The 17,070-nt window shown below is 59.0% G+C and overlaps 7 protein-coding genes across 7 annotated transcripts; 5 read left to right on the top strand and 2 right to left on the bottom strand.

Annotated features, from left to right (window-relative positions):
* Positions 1–47: 47 nt before the first annotated feature.
* Positions 48–1,844, top strand: PAN0_003d2015 (uncharacterized protein; the record flags this gene model as incomplete). The annotated part of the gene is made up of 1 exon (XM_014802969.1): positions 48–1,844. The coding sequence occupies one exon, from the start codon at positions 48–50 to the stop codon at positions 1,842–1,844; it is 1,797 nt and encodes a 598-aa protein (XP_014658455.1).
* A 1,819-nt stretch (positions 1,845–3,663) lies between these two features.
* Positions 3,664–5,442, top strand: PAN0_003d2014 (allantoin permease; the record flags this gene model as incomplete). Its single annotated transcript, XM_014802968.1, has 2 exons — positions 3,664–4,348; positions 4,505–5,442. 2 exons carry the CDS (start codon positions 3,664–3,666, stop codon positions 5,440–5,442), a joined length of 1,623 nt encoding a protein of 540 aa, XP_014658454.1.
* Positions 5,443–6,730: 1,288 nt separating this feature from the next.
* Positions 6,731–9,340, top strand: PAN0_003d2013 (glicosidase; the record flags this gene model as incomplete). The annotated part of the gene is made up of 1 exon (XM_014802967.1): positions 6,731–9,340. One exon carries the CDS (start codon positions 6,731–6,733, stop codon positions 9,338–9,340), a length of 2,610 nt encoding a protein of 869 aa, XP_014658453.1.
* A 163-nt stretch (positions 9,341–9,503) lies between these two features.
* Positions 9,504–12,789, bottom strand: PAN0_003c2012 (microsomal dipeptidase; the record flags this gene model as incomplete). The annotated part of the gene is made up of 3 exons (XM_014802966.1): positions 9,504–10,898; positions 10,985–11,108; positions 11,198–12,789. 3 exons carry the CDS (start codon positions 12,787–12,789, stop codon positions 9,504–9,506), a joined length of 3,111 nt encoding a protein of 1,036 aa, XP_014658452.1.
* A 762-nt stretch (positions 12,790–13,551) lies between these two features.
* Positions 13,552–14,232, top strand: PAN0_003d2011 (amfr protein; the record flags this gene model as incomplete). Its single annotated transcript, XM_014802965.1, has 1 exon — positions 13,552–14,232. One exon carries the CDS (start codon positions 13,552–13,554, stop codon positions 14,230–14,232), a length of 681 nt encoding a protein of 226 aa, XP_014658451.1.
* Positions 14,233–14,671: 439 nt separating this feature from the next.
* PAN0_003d2010 (uncharacterized protein) lies at positions 14,672–15,259 on the top strand (the record flags this gene model as incomplete). The annotated part of the gene is made up of 1 exon (XM_014802964.1): positions 14,672–15,259. One exon carries the CDS (start codon positions 14,672–14,674, stop codon positions 15,257–15,259), a length of 588 nt encoding a protein of 195 aa, XP_014658450.1.
* Positions 15,260–15,354: 95 nt separating this feature from the next.
* Positions 15,355–16,783, bottom strand: PAN0_003c2009 (alpha/beta-hydrolase; the record flags this gene model as incomplete). Its single annotated transcript, XM_014802963.1, has 2 exons — positions 15,355–15,421; positions 15,525–16,783. 2 exons carry the CDS (start codon positions 16,781–16,783, stop codon positions 15,355–15,357), a joined length of 1,326 nt encoding a protein of 441 aa, XP_014658449.1.
* Between the last annotated feature and the right edge of the window lie 287 nt (positions 16,784–17,070).

Raw genomic sequence — 17,070 nt, 5'->3', positions numbered from 1 at the left:
TCGCCAACCTCGCCCTTTCAGCTGTAGGACGATCTCCCTCTTCCACCATGAAGGCAAGCATCGTCGGTGCCCTTGGTGCCGTGATCGCCGCTGCGTGCGTTTCCGCCGTGCCATCGCCCGTCGACCCATTTGACCTGGGCTCGGCAAGCCACGCTCTCTACCCGAGGATGAGCGCTGGCCAGTCTGGCGACGGCAGCAACAATGACAAGAGCAAGTGCCCCAGCTCGAACGGAACCGCAGTGTCAGGCTACCAGTACGCTCCGTACTCGGAGCCCGTGCGACCGCAAATTCACTTTTCTCCCACCGTCAACTTCATGAACGACCCCAATGGTCTCGTCTACAGCAACGGCACCTGGCACTTGTTTTACCAGTACAACCCCACGCAGAACGTGGCTGGAAACCAGCACTGGGGCCACGCCATCTCCACCGACCTTTACCACTGGGAGAACCTGCCGATCGCCATCGCTCCTGAGAAGGAGGGCGAAGGCATCTTCAGTGGTAATGCCGTCATCGACTTTGAAAACACCTCGGGCTTTTTCAACGAGTCGACGCCCAAGGACCAGCGCATCGTGGCATTCTACACGCTCAACACAGCCACCTCGCAGACCCAGCATGTGGCCTATTCTTCGGATGGCGTCACCTTCACCAAGTACGCGCCTGCCGTCGTCGAGCGCAACCAGACGCAATTCCGTGACCCCAAGGTGTTTTGGGACAACAAGTCGTCGCGATGGATCATGGCGCTCGCTCTGTCGCAGGAGTTTGGCATCGTCTTCTACGCCTCGTCCAACATGAAGGACTGGTCCGAGGTGAGCCGCTTCCAGTCGTACGGCATCCTCGGCTACCAGTACGAGTGCCCCGACCTCTTCCAGGTGCCCGTGGAAGGCGGTCCGGATGACGGCAAGATGATGTACGTGCTCGCCATCTCGATCAACCCCGGTGCGCCCATCGGCGGCTCGTTCGTCCAGTACTGGGTCGGCGACTGGGACGGCACCAACTTCACGCCCCGCGACCAGGCCGTCAGGACCATGGACTTCAGCAAGGACTTTTACGCTTTCAGCAGCTGGTCGAACTCGCCGGGCAACAAGGCCTACGCCATCGCCTGGGCCAACAACTGGGAGTACTCGCAGGTGGTGCCCACCTCGCCCTTCCGCTCGATCCAGAGTCTGCCGCGAGAACTCACGCTCAAGTACTACCGCACTACTCCGCAGTTCGGCGACCTCATCCTCAACAACCGTCCCGTCAACCTCTCTGCGATCTCGAGCAAGACGCTCTACAGCAAAAAGAGCGCCCAGGGATCCAAGAACAACCAGACCGTGGCGCTCAACGGCAAGGGTGCCTTCGACATCCAGGCTACGTTCAAGCTGCCTGCCAACACCAACATCACCTACAACACCATCGGCTCCTTCGAGATCTTCGCGGGCGATGGCAAGCAGAGCGTCAAGACGGGCATCCAGATGGGCGAGCCGACATTTGCCTTTATCGACCGACGCAAGGCCGGAAGCTCATTCGCCGACTCCAACCCCTTCTTCACGGACAAGACGTCGGGCATCATCCGCTACCAGGCCAACTACACCGACGACCAGTACGTGCTCGGACCTCTGCCTACCTCGGCCTACCTGGACCAATCCAAACAGGACCGATACATCTCGCTGCAGGCTGTGGTCGACAGGTCGGTGATCGAGGTGTTTGTCAATGATGGCGAGCTCGCCGGCACCTCGGTCTTCTACTTTGACAACGACCAGATTCCCGCCAAGGCGCAGGTATCGGTCGGAGACAACAAGCTCGAGCTCGTCGATCTCGAGGTCAAGGCTCTCCAGTCGATCTGGAAGACGTGCCAGCACTAGACGCTGCCACATCTCAACTCACCTACGAGGTAACACATGACGACTCCGCGATTTCCGAATGCGAGTATAACTTTTGCCTTTGACAATCGTCACGGTACAATACTGTTTCGTCTGAGGTGGGCAAATGAAATTGACTGGTGCGAGGCCCCAGTGTCGGGACGGAAGTGCATTGGTGCATGACGAGACGAGCGCGTCCGAGCGAGGCTTGCACATCGCCATATGCACGCAAGCGGACCGCAGGACCGGCTCAGATACGTAGTGCCGGTCGAGCATGCCTTGTCGTGCTGGTCTTGACAAGAAATCAGTAGAAAGCAGGTCGTACAATGGACAAGAAGAGGATACATGTATTGGTTTAACCGTGAAGATGTGCAATACAAGGTCTGATTTGTCAGGGAAGATGACGGGAAAGATTTGCGACAGTCCAGCGTTGAATCTTCTGCCGTGGAAGGTCCGATGTCGAGGCGTGCTTGCGTTTTAGCGGTACGACAGCTGCTACCCTTTTGACCGGCATCAGACCTAATTCCGATCGGGTAGAGGACGACGACGGATACCCAAGGCTGCACCGGCCTTCTCGGTAATTGCAGGCGGAGACGGGTGTCAGGGTGCGGCTCGGGGTGCAAATTCACCGTTGATGCCGCCGCGGCTGCTCTTGCCAGGTGGGTCGGTCAATCAGTGCGAGATTTTACCGCTTCTCCCACATCCTCCCACCCTTGCCCTCATCGGCACAGCTCGCCTGTGATGCTGGTCACCTCGCCGTTCGTGCAGACACGAGCACAAGCGTCTTAGTTGGGGCCCCAGCTCTCACAAAGCCGAAAGGTCCTACCGCCTCGGCTGCTGTGGAAAGATCCGCACCAACCAGAGCACACAGTTCCCTTGCTTTGCGCTTGCGCCAGGCATGGCGTTCGCTGCACGACCGGACATCGGTACGGTTGTGCTTTCAGCCCCCTCTTGGCAAGCTTTCGAACAATCTTGCTACTGCCCTGCCGTCGAACCTATAAGACCCTCGGTTGCGCTTTGCAACTCAGACTAGCCGGACCGGACCGTATCTTGCCGCCCTCCCCATGCCCATGCACTTGTCTGCGTAGTTTCACTGCCACTTTGCCTGAATCTGAGATGTGCTCCTTGTTTTAATTGGGGGGTTTTTTTTGCGGCGAGCCCTTGTCGCCACGAGCTCTCGGTTGAAGCGCTGCACAAAGCCCCGTGTGTGACTAGGCTACAGCAGCTTGTTTGTCTTGCTGCAGCTGTACCTAGCATCAGTCGTTGCATGCGCCTGCGTGGCAAGCTTGACCGGCTGCAGCTGCGTCCGCACCGACACAGCAGAAGCCTGGATTGTCGCGCTCACCGCTTTGCCTCATGCCGGATTTTAAAATACACTATCATTTTTATTTTTCTTCCACACAATCATTTTGTGCGACCTGGCTTCTGAACGGCACAGCTCGACGTGGGGTTTTATTTTTATTTTTTATTGTTGTTATTTTATTTCTTCGTTCAGTGCGGGGTCTCCAGGTCGACACCAAGCTTTGGCACCATCTGCTCGAGACCAAGCGAGGTGCACGCTTGAGCACAGTTGACTGTGGCCCCGTCCCCTCATGCGTGCTCATGATGCTCCTCGGCCGCATCACTTGTGTATATAGACCTTGTGCTTGCAGCTTCGACTTCCCCGCATCCTTCTCACCAACTTCCGCCCATCCACCCCGCACCATCTCGGATCTCTTCCCTCGTCCCTGTGTAAGACGATCGCCACAGGCCGTCTCAATTGCACTGCTTCCTCCGGCCAGCAGTAACAAACGCACTATCTTGAAGAAGAAATACAGCAAACATGTCCGAGAAGCAAGTGACGCCCGACCTTGAGGGAGCTCACAAGCTCGCCGCTGTCCAGTCGGTCACCACCGATGCTTCCATCCTGGACAAGGACAGCATGATCAACGGCAAGCCTTCGCACGGCGCTGTGCCTGTGCTGCCGAGCACCATCATCGAGGAAGCCGACGAGGAGGTGCTCAAGTACACCGACGCGTCCATCACCATCACTCCCGAAGAGAACAAGCGCCTCCTGCGCATCATTGACAAGCGTGTGCTTACCATCATGCTCGGCACCTACTTTTGCCAGAGTCTCGACAAGCAGATCCTCAGCTTCGCCTCCATCATGGGAATTCGCGAAGATCTCAAGCTCAAGGGCCAGGAGTATTCGTGGCTTTTCACCTGTCTCTACCTCGCCATCCTCTGCACCGAGGGTGCTCAAAACTATCTCGTTCAGCGTCTTCCCATCAACCGCTGGCTCGGATTCTGCGTATTTGCTTGGGGTACGACCTGCTGCTTCGTCGCTCTCTGCCACAACTTCACTGGCATCCTCGTCCTGCGAATTCTCCTCGGAGTCTTCGAGTGCGTCTGCCAGCCGGCGTTTGTTGCTCTCTCGGCCATTTGGTACCGAAAAGAAGAGCAAACGAGGACGATTACGCTGTGGTACTGCTGCAATGGAGCCCAGGCCATGTTTGGAGGACTTCTAGGTACGTAGAGAAGCAGATATGACCATGTCCGATGAGAAGAGATGCTCGTATGTATACGGGAACTGACCAAAACTTTTTTTCGCGGGTATTTCTTGAATTTTCTTTGGATTTTCATTTAATCATTTTGGATTTCTTTTTCTTTTTTCTCGCATTTAGGCTTCGGATTCTACCACATCAAGGGCGCGGCGCTCTCATCGTGGAGAATCATGTTCCTGGTGCTTGGCCTTTTGACGATTGTGTGGGGAGCGTCTATCGTCTACATCCTGCCCGCCTCGCCGATGAAGGCGCGCGGCATTTCGGAAGACGACCGCGTCAAGATTGTGGAGCGCGTGCGAGAAAACCAGACCGGTGTGCAGAACCGCAAGTTCAAGCTGGAGCACGTCTGGGAGGCGCTGAAGGACCCGCAGGCATGGGCGCTGTTTGCCATCAACTTCCTCAACACCATTCCTACCGGTGGACTCGGAAGCTACGGTAACATCATCATCAAGACCAACCTCGGCTTCACCGTGCTGCAGACCAACCTGCTCGGCCTTGCCCAGGGCTCGTTCCAAATCGCCGTCCTGCTTCTGGCTGCGTTCGTTGCCAAGAAGTGGAACCAGACCATTCTCACCGCCGTCATGTTCACGCTGCCCAACATCATCTCGGCCGTACTATTCCTTACCGTTCCCAACACCAAGGCGCACGCTGGCGGTCTCTTGTTTGCATTCTACATGACGATCTGCATTCAGGCTCAAGCGACGCTCTCCTTCTCGCTGCTCAGCCGAAACGTTGCCGGTCAGACCAAGAGGGGCGTGGTTACTGCCATGACTTTCATTGGTTGGGCTGCCGGTAACTCAGCTGGTCCGCAGCTCTTCCAGGCCAAGGATGCGCCGCACTACCGCAAGGCATTCATCGGTCAGCTCGGTTGCTACGTCGCCTCGATTCTCGTTCTGCTTGGTCTGCGCATCTACTACATGGACCAGAACCGCAGGAAGTGCCGCGCCAACAACGCAGTAAAGGGCCGCGCCGAGGACGCCGAGGACGAGATCGACCTGTCCAAAGCTTTCCTCGATTTGACCGACCAGCAGAACCTCGACTTCCGATACTCGTACTAGATTTGCTCACGCTCTTGATCAACGTCGCGATTTTGCCAAAATTGCAATTTAGATTTCCCAGCTACCTTTTCCAGACCGCGTTCCTGAGCCTGAATGTTTGACATCTGTCGTGGGGGTTTTTTTTTTTTCTTTTTCCCTTTTTTTCTTTTTGCGGGGCGGGGGGAGGCGAAAATAATGGATGAAATGACTTCCAGGTCGCACACTTTCATGTCGCTGTACTTTGACGACAGATCCATCACACGGCTGCGGCTGATGATTGCACAATGGTGTAGTTTATAGCCAAAAGAAATGTTCATCAGCTGCTGGGTTTCAGAGAACCAGACTAGTGAGGAAAGTGCGAGAGGGAGAGTAGCTGGAACGGAAGGTATGTGCCCTCGCGTAGACTGTGCGGGGTTTGAATTTCCCGAACTCGTCCGAGGAGTGCGGGCGGCATGGGCGCGAAAAGCGGCGGTCGAATGTGGGAGGACAAAGTCGCCACCTCCCACATTCTTGCCTTGATGGGCCCAACTGTACCCCGCCGGTCAATTGCGCCGCTCGGCGCCGAGACTTCCGGCAGGGCAATCCTGCCAGCCGGCATGAAGCCACCCTCGGCTCGAATGGTTGAGCCGAATCCACCTACGCCTCGTGTTTGCTTGGCCCTCCCCCACTCCCTCCCTCCTGGGCAATCCAACCAACTGTGCCCTTGCCAGTGTGGATGCTATGGCGCTCGAAGTGCATGTAAACCGGACCGCTCAGCCGTCCGAAGCCGCATGGCAGACAATGCGACGGAGCGCGGTCCGCGCCTCCGCATCAGTGACTTTTCCTTTGTAGCGCTCCTGCGAAATCAACAAACTTCGGGAGTGAGATCTGCGATTTTTTCCTGCATTTCGCCAGTCAGCGTCCGGTGTCCGTCGTTGGACCCTGAGCGCCAACGATTCTTCTGGCCCTCGTGCGCTCGCACTGACCAGCAGCCTACAGGTGGGACACGTTCCCATTCGCTTGCGGCTCACCTCACGAGCCTCAGGCTTCGAGCTTTCGGGCGGCTGGGGCGTAGATACGGTCGTCACTCTAGTGTTGCATTTCAAGCTCGTCAGATCCGACTTCGGGCTTTTGTTCGGCAGTGTTTCTGTGAGACGCTTGGCTGAACGGTGCCGTGCGGGCGTGGGGCTCCGAGAGCGACCCTCCGTGTCCTTAGAGTGCACACCCTTCTTAAGGCTCTCTCAACGCTCGTGTTGTCTCCGTCTCATCGTATCACCCTTTCTCATTCCCTCCTCTCCGGCTTGTCACCGACAGTCGCATATCTTCAATCATGCTCGTCGAGCGACCCTTGACAAACCTCGCCCCTTCGGCCAAGCAGCCGGCTGACGCCTTTGTGCTCAACAACGAGCAAGGCTTCGAATGGTCGCTGCGTCTGCTCACCCCTTCTATCCTCAAGATCAACGTCACGGGGCCGAAGCACCCTCTGCCGCAACAGAGCAATGTGCTCTGGTCGCAAAAGCCACTTGCCGTCCAGTCCAAGATCGATGCCGCCGCCAAGAAGGCCACCATCAGCGTCGAGGGCCTCAGACGCGATCTGACGGTGCAGTGGGATGATACGCCCATCGTCGAGGTGCACGAGAGCGTCGAGGGCAGCTCGGAAAAGGTGCGTGTGTTTGGAGACACGCCGCACAAGTCGTACTGCTTCTCGGACAAGGGCTTCACGCGCTACACGCGCTTCAACAACCACAACCTGCACGTGGGTATGGGCGAGAAGGCGGCACCGCTCGACCTCACCCACCGCTCGTTCTCGATCACGGGAAGCGATGCAGCGAGCTACGATGCGTACCTCTCGGACCCGCTGTACAAGCACACGCCATTCCTCATGTCGTTACCCAAGCCCGTCGACGTCGACGGTAACGCTCAGCCGATGACCTCGGTGGTAGGCATCTACTCGGCCTCCAACTCGGACGCCAACTGGGACGTGGGCCGCTTCATCGACGAGCCGTGGACCATGTTCAAGAAATACGCGCAGCACTGGGGCGGCCTGGAGGAGTACATCTTCTTTGGCCAGCATGCGCAGGAGGTTGTCTCGCAGTTCTCTGATCTGGTCGGACGCCCTCTGCTCGTGCCCAGGGACTGGTTGGGCTACCTCGCCAGTGGTATGGGTCTCGGCGAGAGCGATGTGCCCATCGCCCAGGAGCTGCTTTCGGGCTGGCCGGGCATGTGCAAGCAGAACGACATTCCCTGCTCTGCCATCCACCTTTCGTCTGGCTACACGGTGGACGACGAGGGCAACCGCCTCGTGTTCACCATGAACAAGAAGAGGTATCCGGACTTTGCCGAGATGGTCAAGACATTCCACAAGGCGGGTATCCGCGTGACGCCCAACATCAAGCCGTACGTGCTGCAGGCGCATCCGGACTACCAGAAGCTCTACGAAGCCGGTGCGCTGTTCACCGACCCCAACAGCGGCAACAAGCCCGTGGTGACGCGCATCTGGTCGAGCCTGCCCGGCTTCAACGCGCTCGGCTCGTGGGTCGACCTTACGAGCAAGGCGGGCCGTGACTGGTGGCGCCGTGGAGTGCTCGAGCTGTGCGAGCTCGGTGTTGACTCGGTGTGGAACGACAACAACGAGTTCCTACTGTTCGACGATGCCTTCGAGTGCAAGAACGAGCTGATTGGCGATGCCAAGACCGACGGCAACCGCACGGGCAAGCCCACACCCATCGGTCTGCTTGGTCGCATGACCAACACCGAGCTGATGGCGAGGGAGTCGCACGATGCTCTTGTTTCCCACCACCCCGACCGCAGGCCTTTCGTCTTGACGCGCTCTGCCAACGTCGGTACGCAGAAATGGGCGGCCTCGACGTGGTCTGGAGACAACCGCACCAGCTGGCACAACCTGCGTGGCTCGATCGCCATGAACCTGAACGCGCAGATGTCGCTCCTGCAGTCGTACGGTAACGACATTGGTGGATTCGCTGGTCCGCTGCCCAGCCCCGAGCTGTTCGTGCGTTGGATCCAGTCCGGCATCACGCAGCCGCGCTTTTGCATCCACTCGTTCAAGCCGTGCAAGGAGGACCCGCTGGGAGTCAAGCTCAACAACCTGCCTTGGATGTACCCCGAGGTGGTCGACATTATCCGCGCCACCATCAAGCGCAGGTACGAGCTGCTTCCGTTCATCAACAACCTCAACTGGCGCTCGCACGTTGCTGCCGAGCCCATGAACACGTGGCTCGGATGGGGCGAGTTCGCCTCGGACCCGGAGGTGTACAAGAAGGAGGTGCTCGAGGGCTTCGATTACTGGATCGGTCACGGCCAGCTGCTGAGCGCCGGTGCCTACCATGAGGGCGAGCACTCGCGCCGCGTCTACCTGCCCGCTGCAGGCAAGGACGACACCAAGGTGTACTACGACACCAACGCACCCTTCCACATCCACTCCGCCGGCAAGTGGGTCGAGAACGTCTCGACGCCGCTGTCGCACTTTGCGCTGTTTGCGCGCGAGGGTACGGCGGTGCCCGTGGGTCTGCCCAAGGTCACGCTCACCCAGGCTGACGGCATCGCCACACTCACCGGCAGCGGCACCAAGATCCTCACCGAGCAGGAGGGCGGCCAGGTGGTGCACGACGAGTGGCGTGGTGTGGAGCTCTTCCCCGCGCCTGCGGATGCGGCCAAGGCCGGCACGTACGAGTACACCTGGATCGAGGACGACGGTGTTTCGGCCAAGCCGGCCGTCGCCGAGATCAAGCTCGAATTCTCGTCGTCCAAGGACGAGGTGACCGTCAAGGCGACCGCGCACAAGAACGACTTCAAGCCGCTCTGGGGCAACACGCTCTGGATCATCCTCCCGCGCCCCGACACCAGGAGGGTTCAGGGCGCCACCAAGACCATGCCGTACAAGGGTCAGACCGCCTACGCTATTACCGTCGCCGGCCTCTGAGCGTCCACTTCCGTCCAGGTCTTTAGTGTCTGCTTCATAGTCTAGATCTTAATGCAGTGTTCCTGTTCCGAATGCCTGTTACGAATGCCGAGATCGGGCTGCGACCCGTCGAATCATCTGCGATTTTGTGAAGACTGGGTACGTGCGCATGGGACTCTCCTCCTCATAGTTCGCCATGCTGGGCATGCGAGTGGAAGACGTCGTCCCAGCTGGTGTTGTCCGGCTGTGCGCCGTCTCTGTGCATCTTTGCGGCGACATTCTCGGCTGCTTCGAGCACGCGCAGTACGTTCTCGCCCACAAACCCGGCCAGCTCGCGGTCCGACCATCCGCGCTCGACCAGTGCCGCCACGAGATCCGGATACTTCCTCACGTCTTCGAGCCCCTTGGGCGTGCTCAGGATGCCGTCAAAGTCGGTGCCGACTCCGACGTGGTCGCGGCCAACGATGCTGCTGACGTGGTCGACGTGCCTGATGACCTGGTCTAGGTCGCCTTCGCCGCCGATAAAGCCAGGGTAAATGTTGATCATGACCACATGATCCTTGCCCGAGTCTGCGAGTTTGTGCAGCACCGAGTCCGGCACGTTGCGTTCGAGGTCGTTGAGCGCCCTTGCTGCCGAGTGCGAGAGCATGAGCGGGCCTCTGGTGACGTCAATAGTCTGCAGCGCCGTCTGATCCGACACGTGCGAGAGGTCCGGCACGATCGCCAGCCTATTGAGCTCGTAGATGAGATGCTTGGCATACGGACTCAGACCGTTCCATCTCGGTGGGTGCTGGCCCGCGCTGTCCGCAAATGCATTGTGGCAAGTGTGCGTTAGCGTCAGGTATCGCACTGGACCTGGCGCCCCGCTGCTGAACAGAGCAGCAAAGGCACGCAGCGCGTACAGCGAGTTGCCGAGCGAGTGCGCTCCTTCGATGCCAATATAGCTGATCATCCTGCCGGCCTTGAATGCCTTCCTCGCAGAGCGTGCATCGCCTACGAGCGCAAAGTCGTGGTGGTACCGTTCGGTCATTTGCTTGATCACGTCGAGCTGCTCGAGCGTGTCGCGCACGCCGATCTGATCGCCAGCGTGCTCAAAGTCGTTGCCGACCGTGGCGGCATCGGGACACTCGACGTAGGCGGACCAGAAGAAGCCGCCGCTCCTGCCAGCGCGCAGACGCGGAATGTCGACATGCCCCGAGGTCGGAAAGCTGCCGTTCGATAATGCGGGTTGATCAAAGGGGATCTCGGCGACCTTGTTGCCGTAGCGATAGCGTGCGATGACCGGAACATCGATATGCCCGTCGATGAGCGGATGCGATTGAAGCAGGTGCTCGGCGTGCTTAAGCGGGTTCTTGCAGCGTCTGCTCAAGTCGCTCGATGTGCATCGCGAGTCGATGCTCGGCTGGCGGATACAGCCAACTGCGCGGTCGAGCGTAGCGGGATGGAGCCAGGCGAGAGTGAGGAGTGCCACGGCGAGCGTGCAGACAAGAGCCTTGCAGCGGCCCTTGATGGAGCCGCGGGCCGCAGACGGGCCCTGTGAGCTCAGAGGAAGCAATCCGTCTCTGGCCTTGTCGTCGAGCTGCATTTGCGTTGCGCTAGGATGGTAATGGTGTGGAGGAGGGGTGACCTGAAACGACTCAGCCCGCGAGATGCAGACAGACACACGCTAGTCGATGCCGAAGTCGCGGAAGCGGCAATCCACTTGCGGAAGCGGATCGGAATTTCAGTGATTGCCGGCTCGGCCCAGCAACTCCAGCTTCGCGAAGCTACTCTCACAATATCGCTCGTGCTTCAGCACGGCGATGTCATCGGTTCAGCGGTCAGTGAACGGATCGAGCGGGTACAGAAACTCGACGTTCCAATGCGCGTCTATGTTACAGTCTAGGTTTTCGCAGCTGGCGAGCGAGCTTCTTCTCCTTGAGTGTGCTTGGGTCCTTTTGCGCCTCAAAGATCTGGGCTAGCGCGCCGGCGAGCGCATCTGGCTCCTCTTGTGCGACGAGGTGGTTGCCCTCGATGGTCACGCTGAAGCCGCGATCCAGCTTGTCGATCTCTGCCGCAAGCTGGAAGTTGTTGAAGCCGCCCTCCATGTTGACCATGCCCACCCATGCGCCGTGGTTGGTACGTAGCATGCCGTTCCTGCCGATGTATCCCATCCACGTCGAGGAGAATGCGGCAGCCTCGTGCCACTTTGTGTTGTTGAGCTCGAGCCCGGTGCGCTTGAGGTCGTTCTCGTGCAGGTCGTCTGCCACCAGAGCGCGGGATGCAGGTACCGCTGAGGGGCGCAGACCGAAGCGGAGGTGCAGATCGAGCACACGCGGATCCCAAACTTTGAAGAACGGCTTGGACTCAAAGTATGCTTTGGCGTCAGGCAGCGAGTCGAAGGTGTCCTTGCGTGCGATGGCACCGCGAGCAAGCGGAAAGTCGGCGATCGGCGGGATGATGCCCTCGAAAAGGTTGTCGATCTTGAAGGCCTTTTCATCATCGAGATGCATGATAGCCGGGTCGACGAGCATGAGTCCTTCGAGCATACGTGGTCTCGCATGGAGTACAAACGAGAGCGAAGCACCTCCGAAGGAGTGTCCCATGCCCACCAGACGACGCTTGGCGTTGGGCGAGGAGGCCTTGTGCGAAGTCAGGAAGGTCGGCAACCACGCCGGCTCGGCAGAAGGGTGAGACGGAGTGTCGGGAAGGTAATGTTCGAGGAATTTGATCATGTCGCGCGGATGGTCTGCCCAGCTGATGGTGTCGCCGAGGAGGTCGCGGTTGGTGCTACCAGCTTGGCCGGAATGTGTGCAGTCAAAATTCCAGATCTCGTCGATGCGGTACTTGCCGCGGAGCTCGTCGGTCTGCAGCTTCTTGACGAGCGACTCGAACGCGGGTTCGAAGATCTCCTTGTGGAAGCCGTTGGCATGCGCAGCGATCAACGTGATTCCTTGGCGAGTATCTTTGGCATGGGCGCCTTTGTGCACGTCGTCTTCGAGATGCGCGGGTACGATGCGGTTAACAGTCATCCAGAGCTGAGCCTCGTTGGCCGTCCTTGCCTCGGTGATCCTCTGAGTGTGCCCTGACTTGGTGCATCCACTGCGAAGTGTACGCATGACGTTGCGCTGACCCTCGTGGTCCTTTCCGCCACATACCTCGAGCCAGTGTGCAAAGTCGGCCTCCCGGCGTCGGCGCTGTTCCGCCTTGGCCGCCTCTGGATCCGATGGGAGTGGCCCCAGGCTCGAGGAGGACGGGACGCCGGTGTTGTAAATGTCGGACTTGGCCGAGCGTGGATGCGAGCGAGGCCATGCGGCTGGATAGACATGGGTCGTTGAGATCCACTGCTGCGACTTGTTGGAGCCGAGGTCTTGGGAAGGGGCTGTGAAGGCGATGCGCGGCGCCAAGGTTGGGATAACGGGTCGCACAGGTGCATTTGGCGGCTCTAGAGATGGTAGCAAGTCCGCTGGGCGCAAGTCGTCGGATGACATGGCGAAATGTAGGAACTGTATGCAGAAGAAACTTGTCCTGGGAAAGCGATGGTGGGGTGGGTTGAATGCCGGCAGGCGGCTAGCTTCGCTGTAGAGAGGACGACAGCCACAACGAGGCCCGAAGGTTTATAATATGTGTGTAGAGGCTGGGCCGAAGGTAGGTAAAGGTGAGAAGGTAGGAGGTGCAGAATAGCGAGGAGGAGGGTGCGGGAAAGCACACGCCCTGAGTAGCATCCGGCAATGGCAGGCCGGGAATTCCGGCAGCGGAAAGTGTGGGGCCCAGCAAAGGTTAAGACCATTCCGGACGAAAAGACCGAGAACCTGCCGACTTTGCCGTGCGGAGACGGTTGCCGCCCGCGCCAATTTGTTGAATGTTTGAAGGCATCAACCGCACAATTTGATGCTCTGGCTCGGCGTAGTCGTTTCAACCAGCCGCCGCTGAGCCGCGGTGGAAGCGCCTCCCGCTCGAGCGCCAGGAGCCGCTCGATTGTTCTTCTGGCGGTTCCTCGCTCCACATTTTAAGGTTGAGGAGACCTCTCACGTTATCACTTCCGCTGCCGCACCTCACATCATCCGCATCGCTCTGAACCCCGGCAAGCGTGCAGGGCTCCGTCCGTACTTCGTTGCATCGTCGTGTTCAATCTTGGCCACTCTGCCTACATCGTCACGTTCCTTGGACGATCCGCGTTATCATCGACTCGAACCTCAATCCATCTCTTGCGCATTTGCATCGAACAACAGGCTCTCGAACTTGCAAGCACCATGAATGACAGTCTAGGGGCGCTGATTGCGATCGTGGTCCTCTGGTCGATCCTCCGCTTCGCCTTTGGCGGCGGCAACAACAACACCGGCTCTGGGAATGCCGCTCCGGCATTGAACACGGCTCGCTCGCGCCAGGTTCCACAGCACATGGTCGACTCGGTCAAGACGTTGTTCCCGCACATCTCGGATGCTTCGATCCGCTACGATCTCCAACGCTCCGGAAGCGTCGAAGCCACTTGCGAACGCATCCTCAACGAAGGAGGTCTTCCTTCTCCGCCCGCTGGCTTCTTCGGCACGGCCGAACCATCGACGCCGTCGAATGCCGCTGCGCTGCGCGCGCAGAACGCGAATCGCTCTCCGAACGGAGCTGCATCAGGATCGGCATCTTCCATCAGCACACCGAGCAAGTCGCCCAACCTCATCTCTCGTTACGGCCTGCAGTCTCGTATTGGACAGGAGGACGTGCTGTCGACGCCCGAATCGCGCGCAAGCACTAGCAGCCACGGCAGTCCGAGCGCATGGGCCACCACGCCCGAGGCAAGGGCAAAGCTGCTCCAGGATCGCAAGGCGCAGATGATTCTCGAAGCGAGGAGGAAGCTCATGGAAAGGCAGCAGAGTGCGGCGAAAGAAGCAGCGGATAAGGCCTCGACGGACTCCGCAGCCGCAACCGCAACCTCGTGAGACGTCCCGCATGCTCTCTCTCACTGGCGCAGAATTGACGCTCCGTTAGGTTTCTGTCGCAGATGTGTCTGCACCACGAAATGGAAGCTGATCTGCAATCGCATCATGTGCATAAATCTGCTGCGCTAGTTCAGACGCTCGTGCCTGAGGTCGGCCTGACTCAGACGGAGAGACTCGTGTGAGCCGAGTGAGGCGTCGCGGTGCGGGGAGCCAGTCGGTTCTCAGCCGCGCCACGGAAATCACAGAAATGCTGTCGCCGGTCTAACACTTTGAATTTAGGATCTTAGGTCACGTGCAGTGTGAGTGTACTCGAGAAGGTCTGGCACCGATTTTTTGCCTGTAATGGCCTGCGTCGAGAACCTCTGACGGCTACGTCTCTTCGACTCTCCACCATCCATCGTCCTACCCGCACCTACATCGCTTCGACTAGCTATACACCATGCGACCCACGACATTGAGCGTCCGGGCTGTGTGCCCGCGCATGCGACTCGCATCGTACACCCGCACCTTTGCATCTTCTTCCGCCTCCTCTTCTGCCTCTTCCAGCACTCCGTCCGAAACGCCTTCGCTCCCATCAGCAGCTCCGCCCGGAACCGTGCTCAAGGGCGTATCCATCTACAAGGACAAGGCGGATCCCGTTGCGCTGCAGGACAACGAGTATCCTGCATGGCTGTTCAAGCTGCTCGACGACCCGTCGATCGCATCGTCTTCGTCGCTCGCATCGATCGAGATGGCAGGCATGTCAAAGGGTGAGGCGCGTGCGGCACAAAAGCGTCAATCCAAGATCCTGCGTGCTGCCCAGCTGGCCAAGGAAAAGGCGGAGGCAAAGGCAGCCGAACGTGCCGCCAAAACAGGTACGACCGATGATGCACAGGAGGCAGTGGCGCAGCAAGAGGAGCTATCGCCAAAAGACCTTCGCGAAAGACTGCTGTCCAAGGCGGTGCTCGAGGAGACGCTCAAGAGGAAACAACTCAGAAGGACCAACAAGGAAGCCATCAAGGCTCGCAACTTTGTCAGCGCTTCGTAGAACACCCGCCACCCTCACTCGGACACCCGAGGCAATGCGAATCTTTTGTACAGTATTCAGCGCGAAATAGCGTACAGGTATGACCTCAGTGTGGGCTAGAAGCCAGGCCAGTGCTGGTTGGCAAACTCCTGCATGTCTTCCACCAGCGCGTCGGGTGCGTCGCTGTCGAGGTCAGAAATAAAAGGGAAAAGGAAAACGACGGTCAGGGTCAGATACTGGTCTTGTTCTCGATGACGATTCGGGCCAGCTTGGAGAGGAAACTTACAGTGCAGCAAAGTGGCCGCCGTAGTCGCGGCGCTTGAAGAACTGCCAGTTGAGGCGGTACTTCTTGAGCCAGCTGCGTGGTCCTGCAAGCGCCTCGTAGGGAAAAGCGGTGAAGCCAAAGGGTTTGTGCTTGGCAGGCTCCCACAGCTTCCAGTCTGGCTTGTTGAACATCTGCAGCGACTCCTTGTACGGCAGGAAGGAGGTGTGGATCGAGTTGGTGAGGTAGTAGATCATCACCGTAACGAGCATTTCGTGGTCGGTGATGTACGAGTGCGGCGAAGCGGTGTCGGTCGACTCGTTGAATGCCGGGCACCTGGGGTCGGACCAGGCATGGTACTTTTCCATAATCCAGGCGAGGATGCCGACGGGGTTGTCGTAGAAGCCGTATCCGATCGTGGACGGCTGGGTACCCTGGATCTTGATGTAGCCATTGCCTTGGTCGAGATATTTGAGCGAGCGCTCGATACCGAGCAGCTCGTCTGGGTGGTAGCCGAGCAACTTGAGCGATCCGGCGGCGAAACCCGGGTAGACAGCCTGGTCGATGGCAAGCGCGGGGATGGTCCAGAACGGCAGCTGTGGGGGCGCAAAGTTGATGTGCGCGATCTTGCAGTTGGGACTGTTGGCGAGGAAGCGCGTGACGATCGAGCCCCAGTCGCCGCCCTGCGCCATGTACGATTTGAAGCCGAGCACCGAGGTCATGAGAGAATCAAAGACGCGTGCCGAGTCCTGCAGCGTCCATCCTTTCTTGAGCGGGCCCTGGGAGAGGCCAAAACCGGGCAGACTAGGCACGATGACCTCGAAGCGCGGCGAGCGCGACTCGACGAGCTTCGAGGCAAAGTGGAAGGCCTCGGTGAAACAACCGGGCCAGCCGTGCGAGAAGATGAGCGGGATCGCGGGCGTGTCTGCGTCTCGATCGGGGACAGCCGACTTAAAGTGCTGGTAGTGGATCTCGAGGCCTTCAATCTGCACCTTGTAGTGGGGAAAGCGGTTGAGCTCGGCCTCGACATTGCGCCACCACGCCTTGACGCCTTGGTCGGGCGAGCCGACGGGCTGGCGATGGTTGTCATTCGGATTGCCTCGCTTCCAGTCGGCGAGCACTTGACGGAGCTTGGAGAGCTCTGTGCCATATTCCCACGGCTCGAGGCCGCCCGTGATGTCGGAGTCGGGCAGCTTGGCATCGTCGAGCTTGTGCTGAAGCCGGTCGAGCTCAGCCTCAGGGAACTCGATGCGGACCTGACGAGGCTTGCCCACTTCGGCCATGGAGTTTGATTTTGGAAGGTGGTGGTGGTGTGGGTGAGGAAGGGACGGAAGGGCAACCGATAGACAGAGAAGGATGTGGTCGGAAGCTCAGCGTGCACGGACAGGGGGGTGAGCCTTTTGTGTCAAATTGGCTCTAGCTCACCTCCACTCCATCACCTGCTGCAGCTGCGCAAAGAAGAATCGGCTCAGCCGACTGCCTGTTCCGCTCCGTGAAGATCAGCGGCAGCGGCAGCGGCAGCAGCAGCAGCCTTGGTGTCCGCGGCTCAGGCCGCCAAGCCGAGCCGCTT

This window comes from Moesziomyces antarcticus (genome assembly GCF_000747765.1).
Source record: "Moesziomyces antarcticus DNA, scaffold: scaffold_v10003, strain JCM 10317, whole genome shotgun sequence".
NCBI lineage: Eukaryota > Fungi > Basidiomycota > Ustilaginomycetes > Ustilaginales > Ustilaginaceae > Moesziomyces > Moesziomyces antarcticus.
Note: the sequence above shows the minus strand (reverse complement) of the source record. Positions and strands in the feature narration are given on the sequence as shown.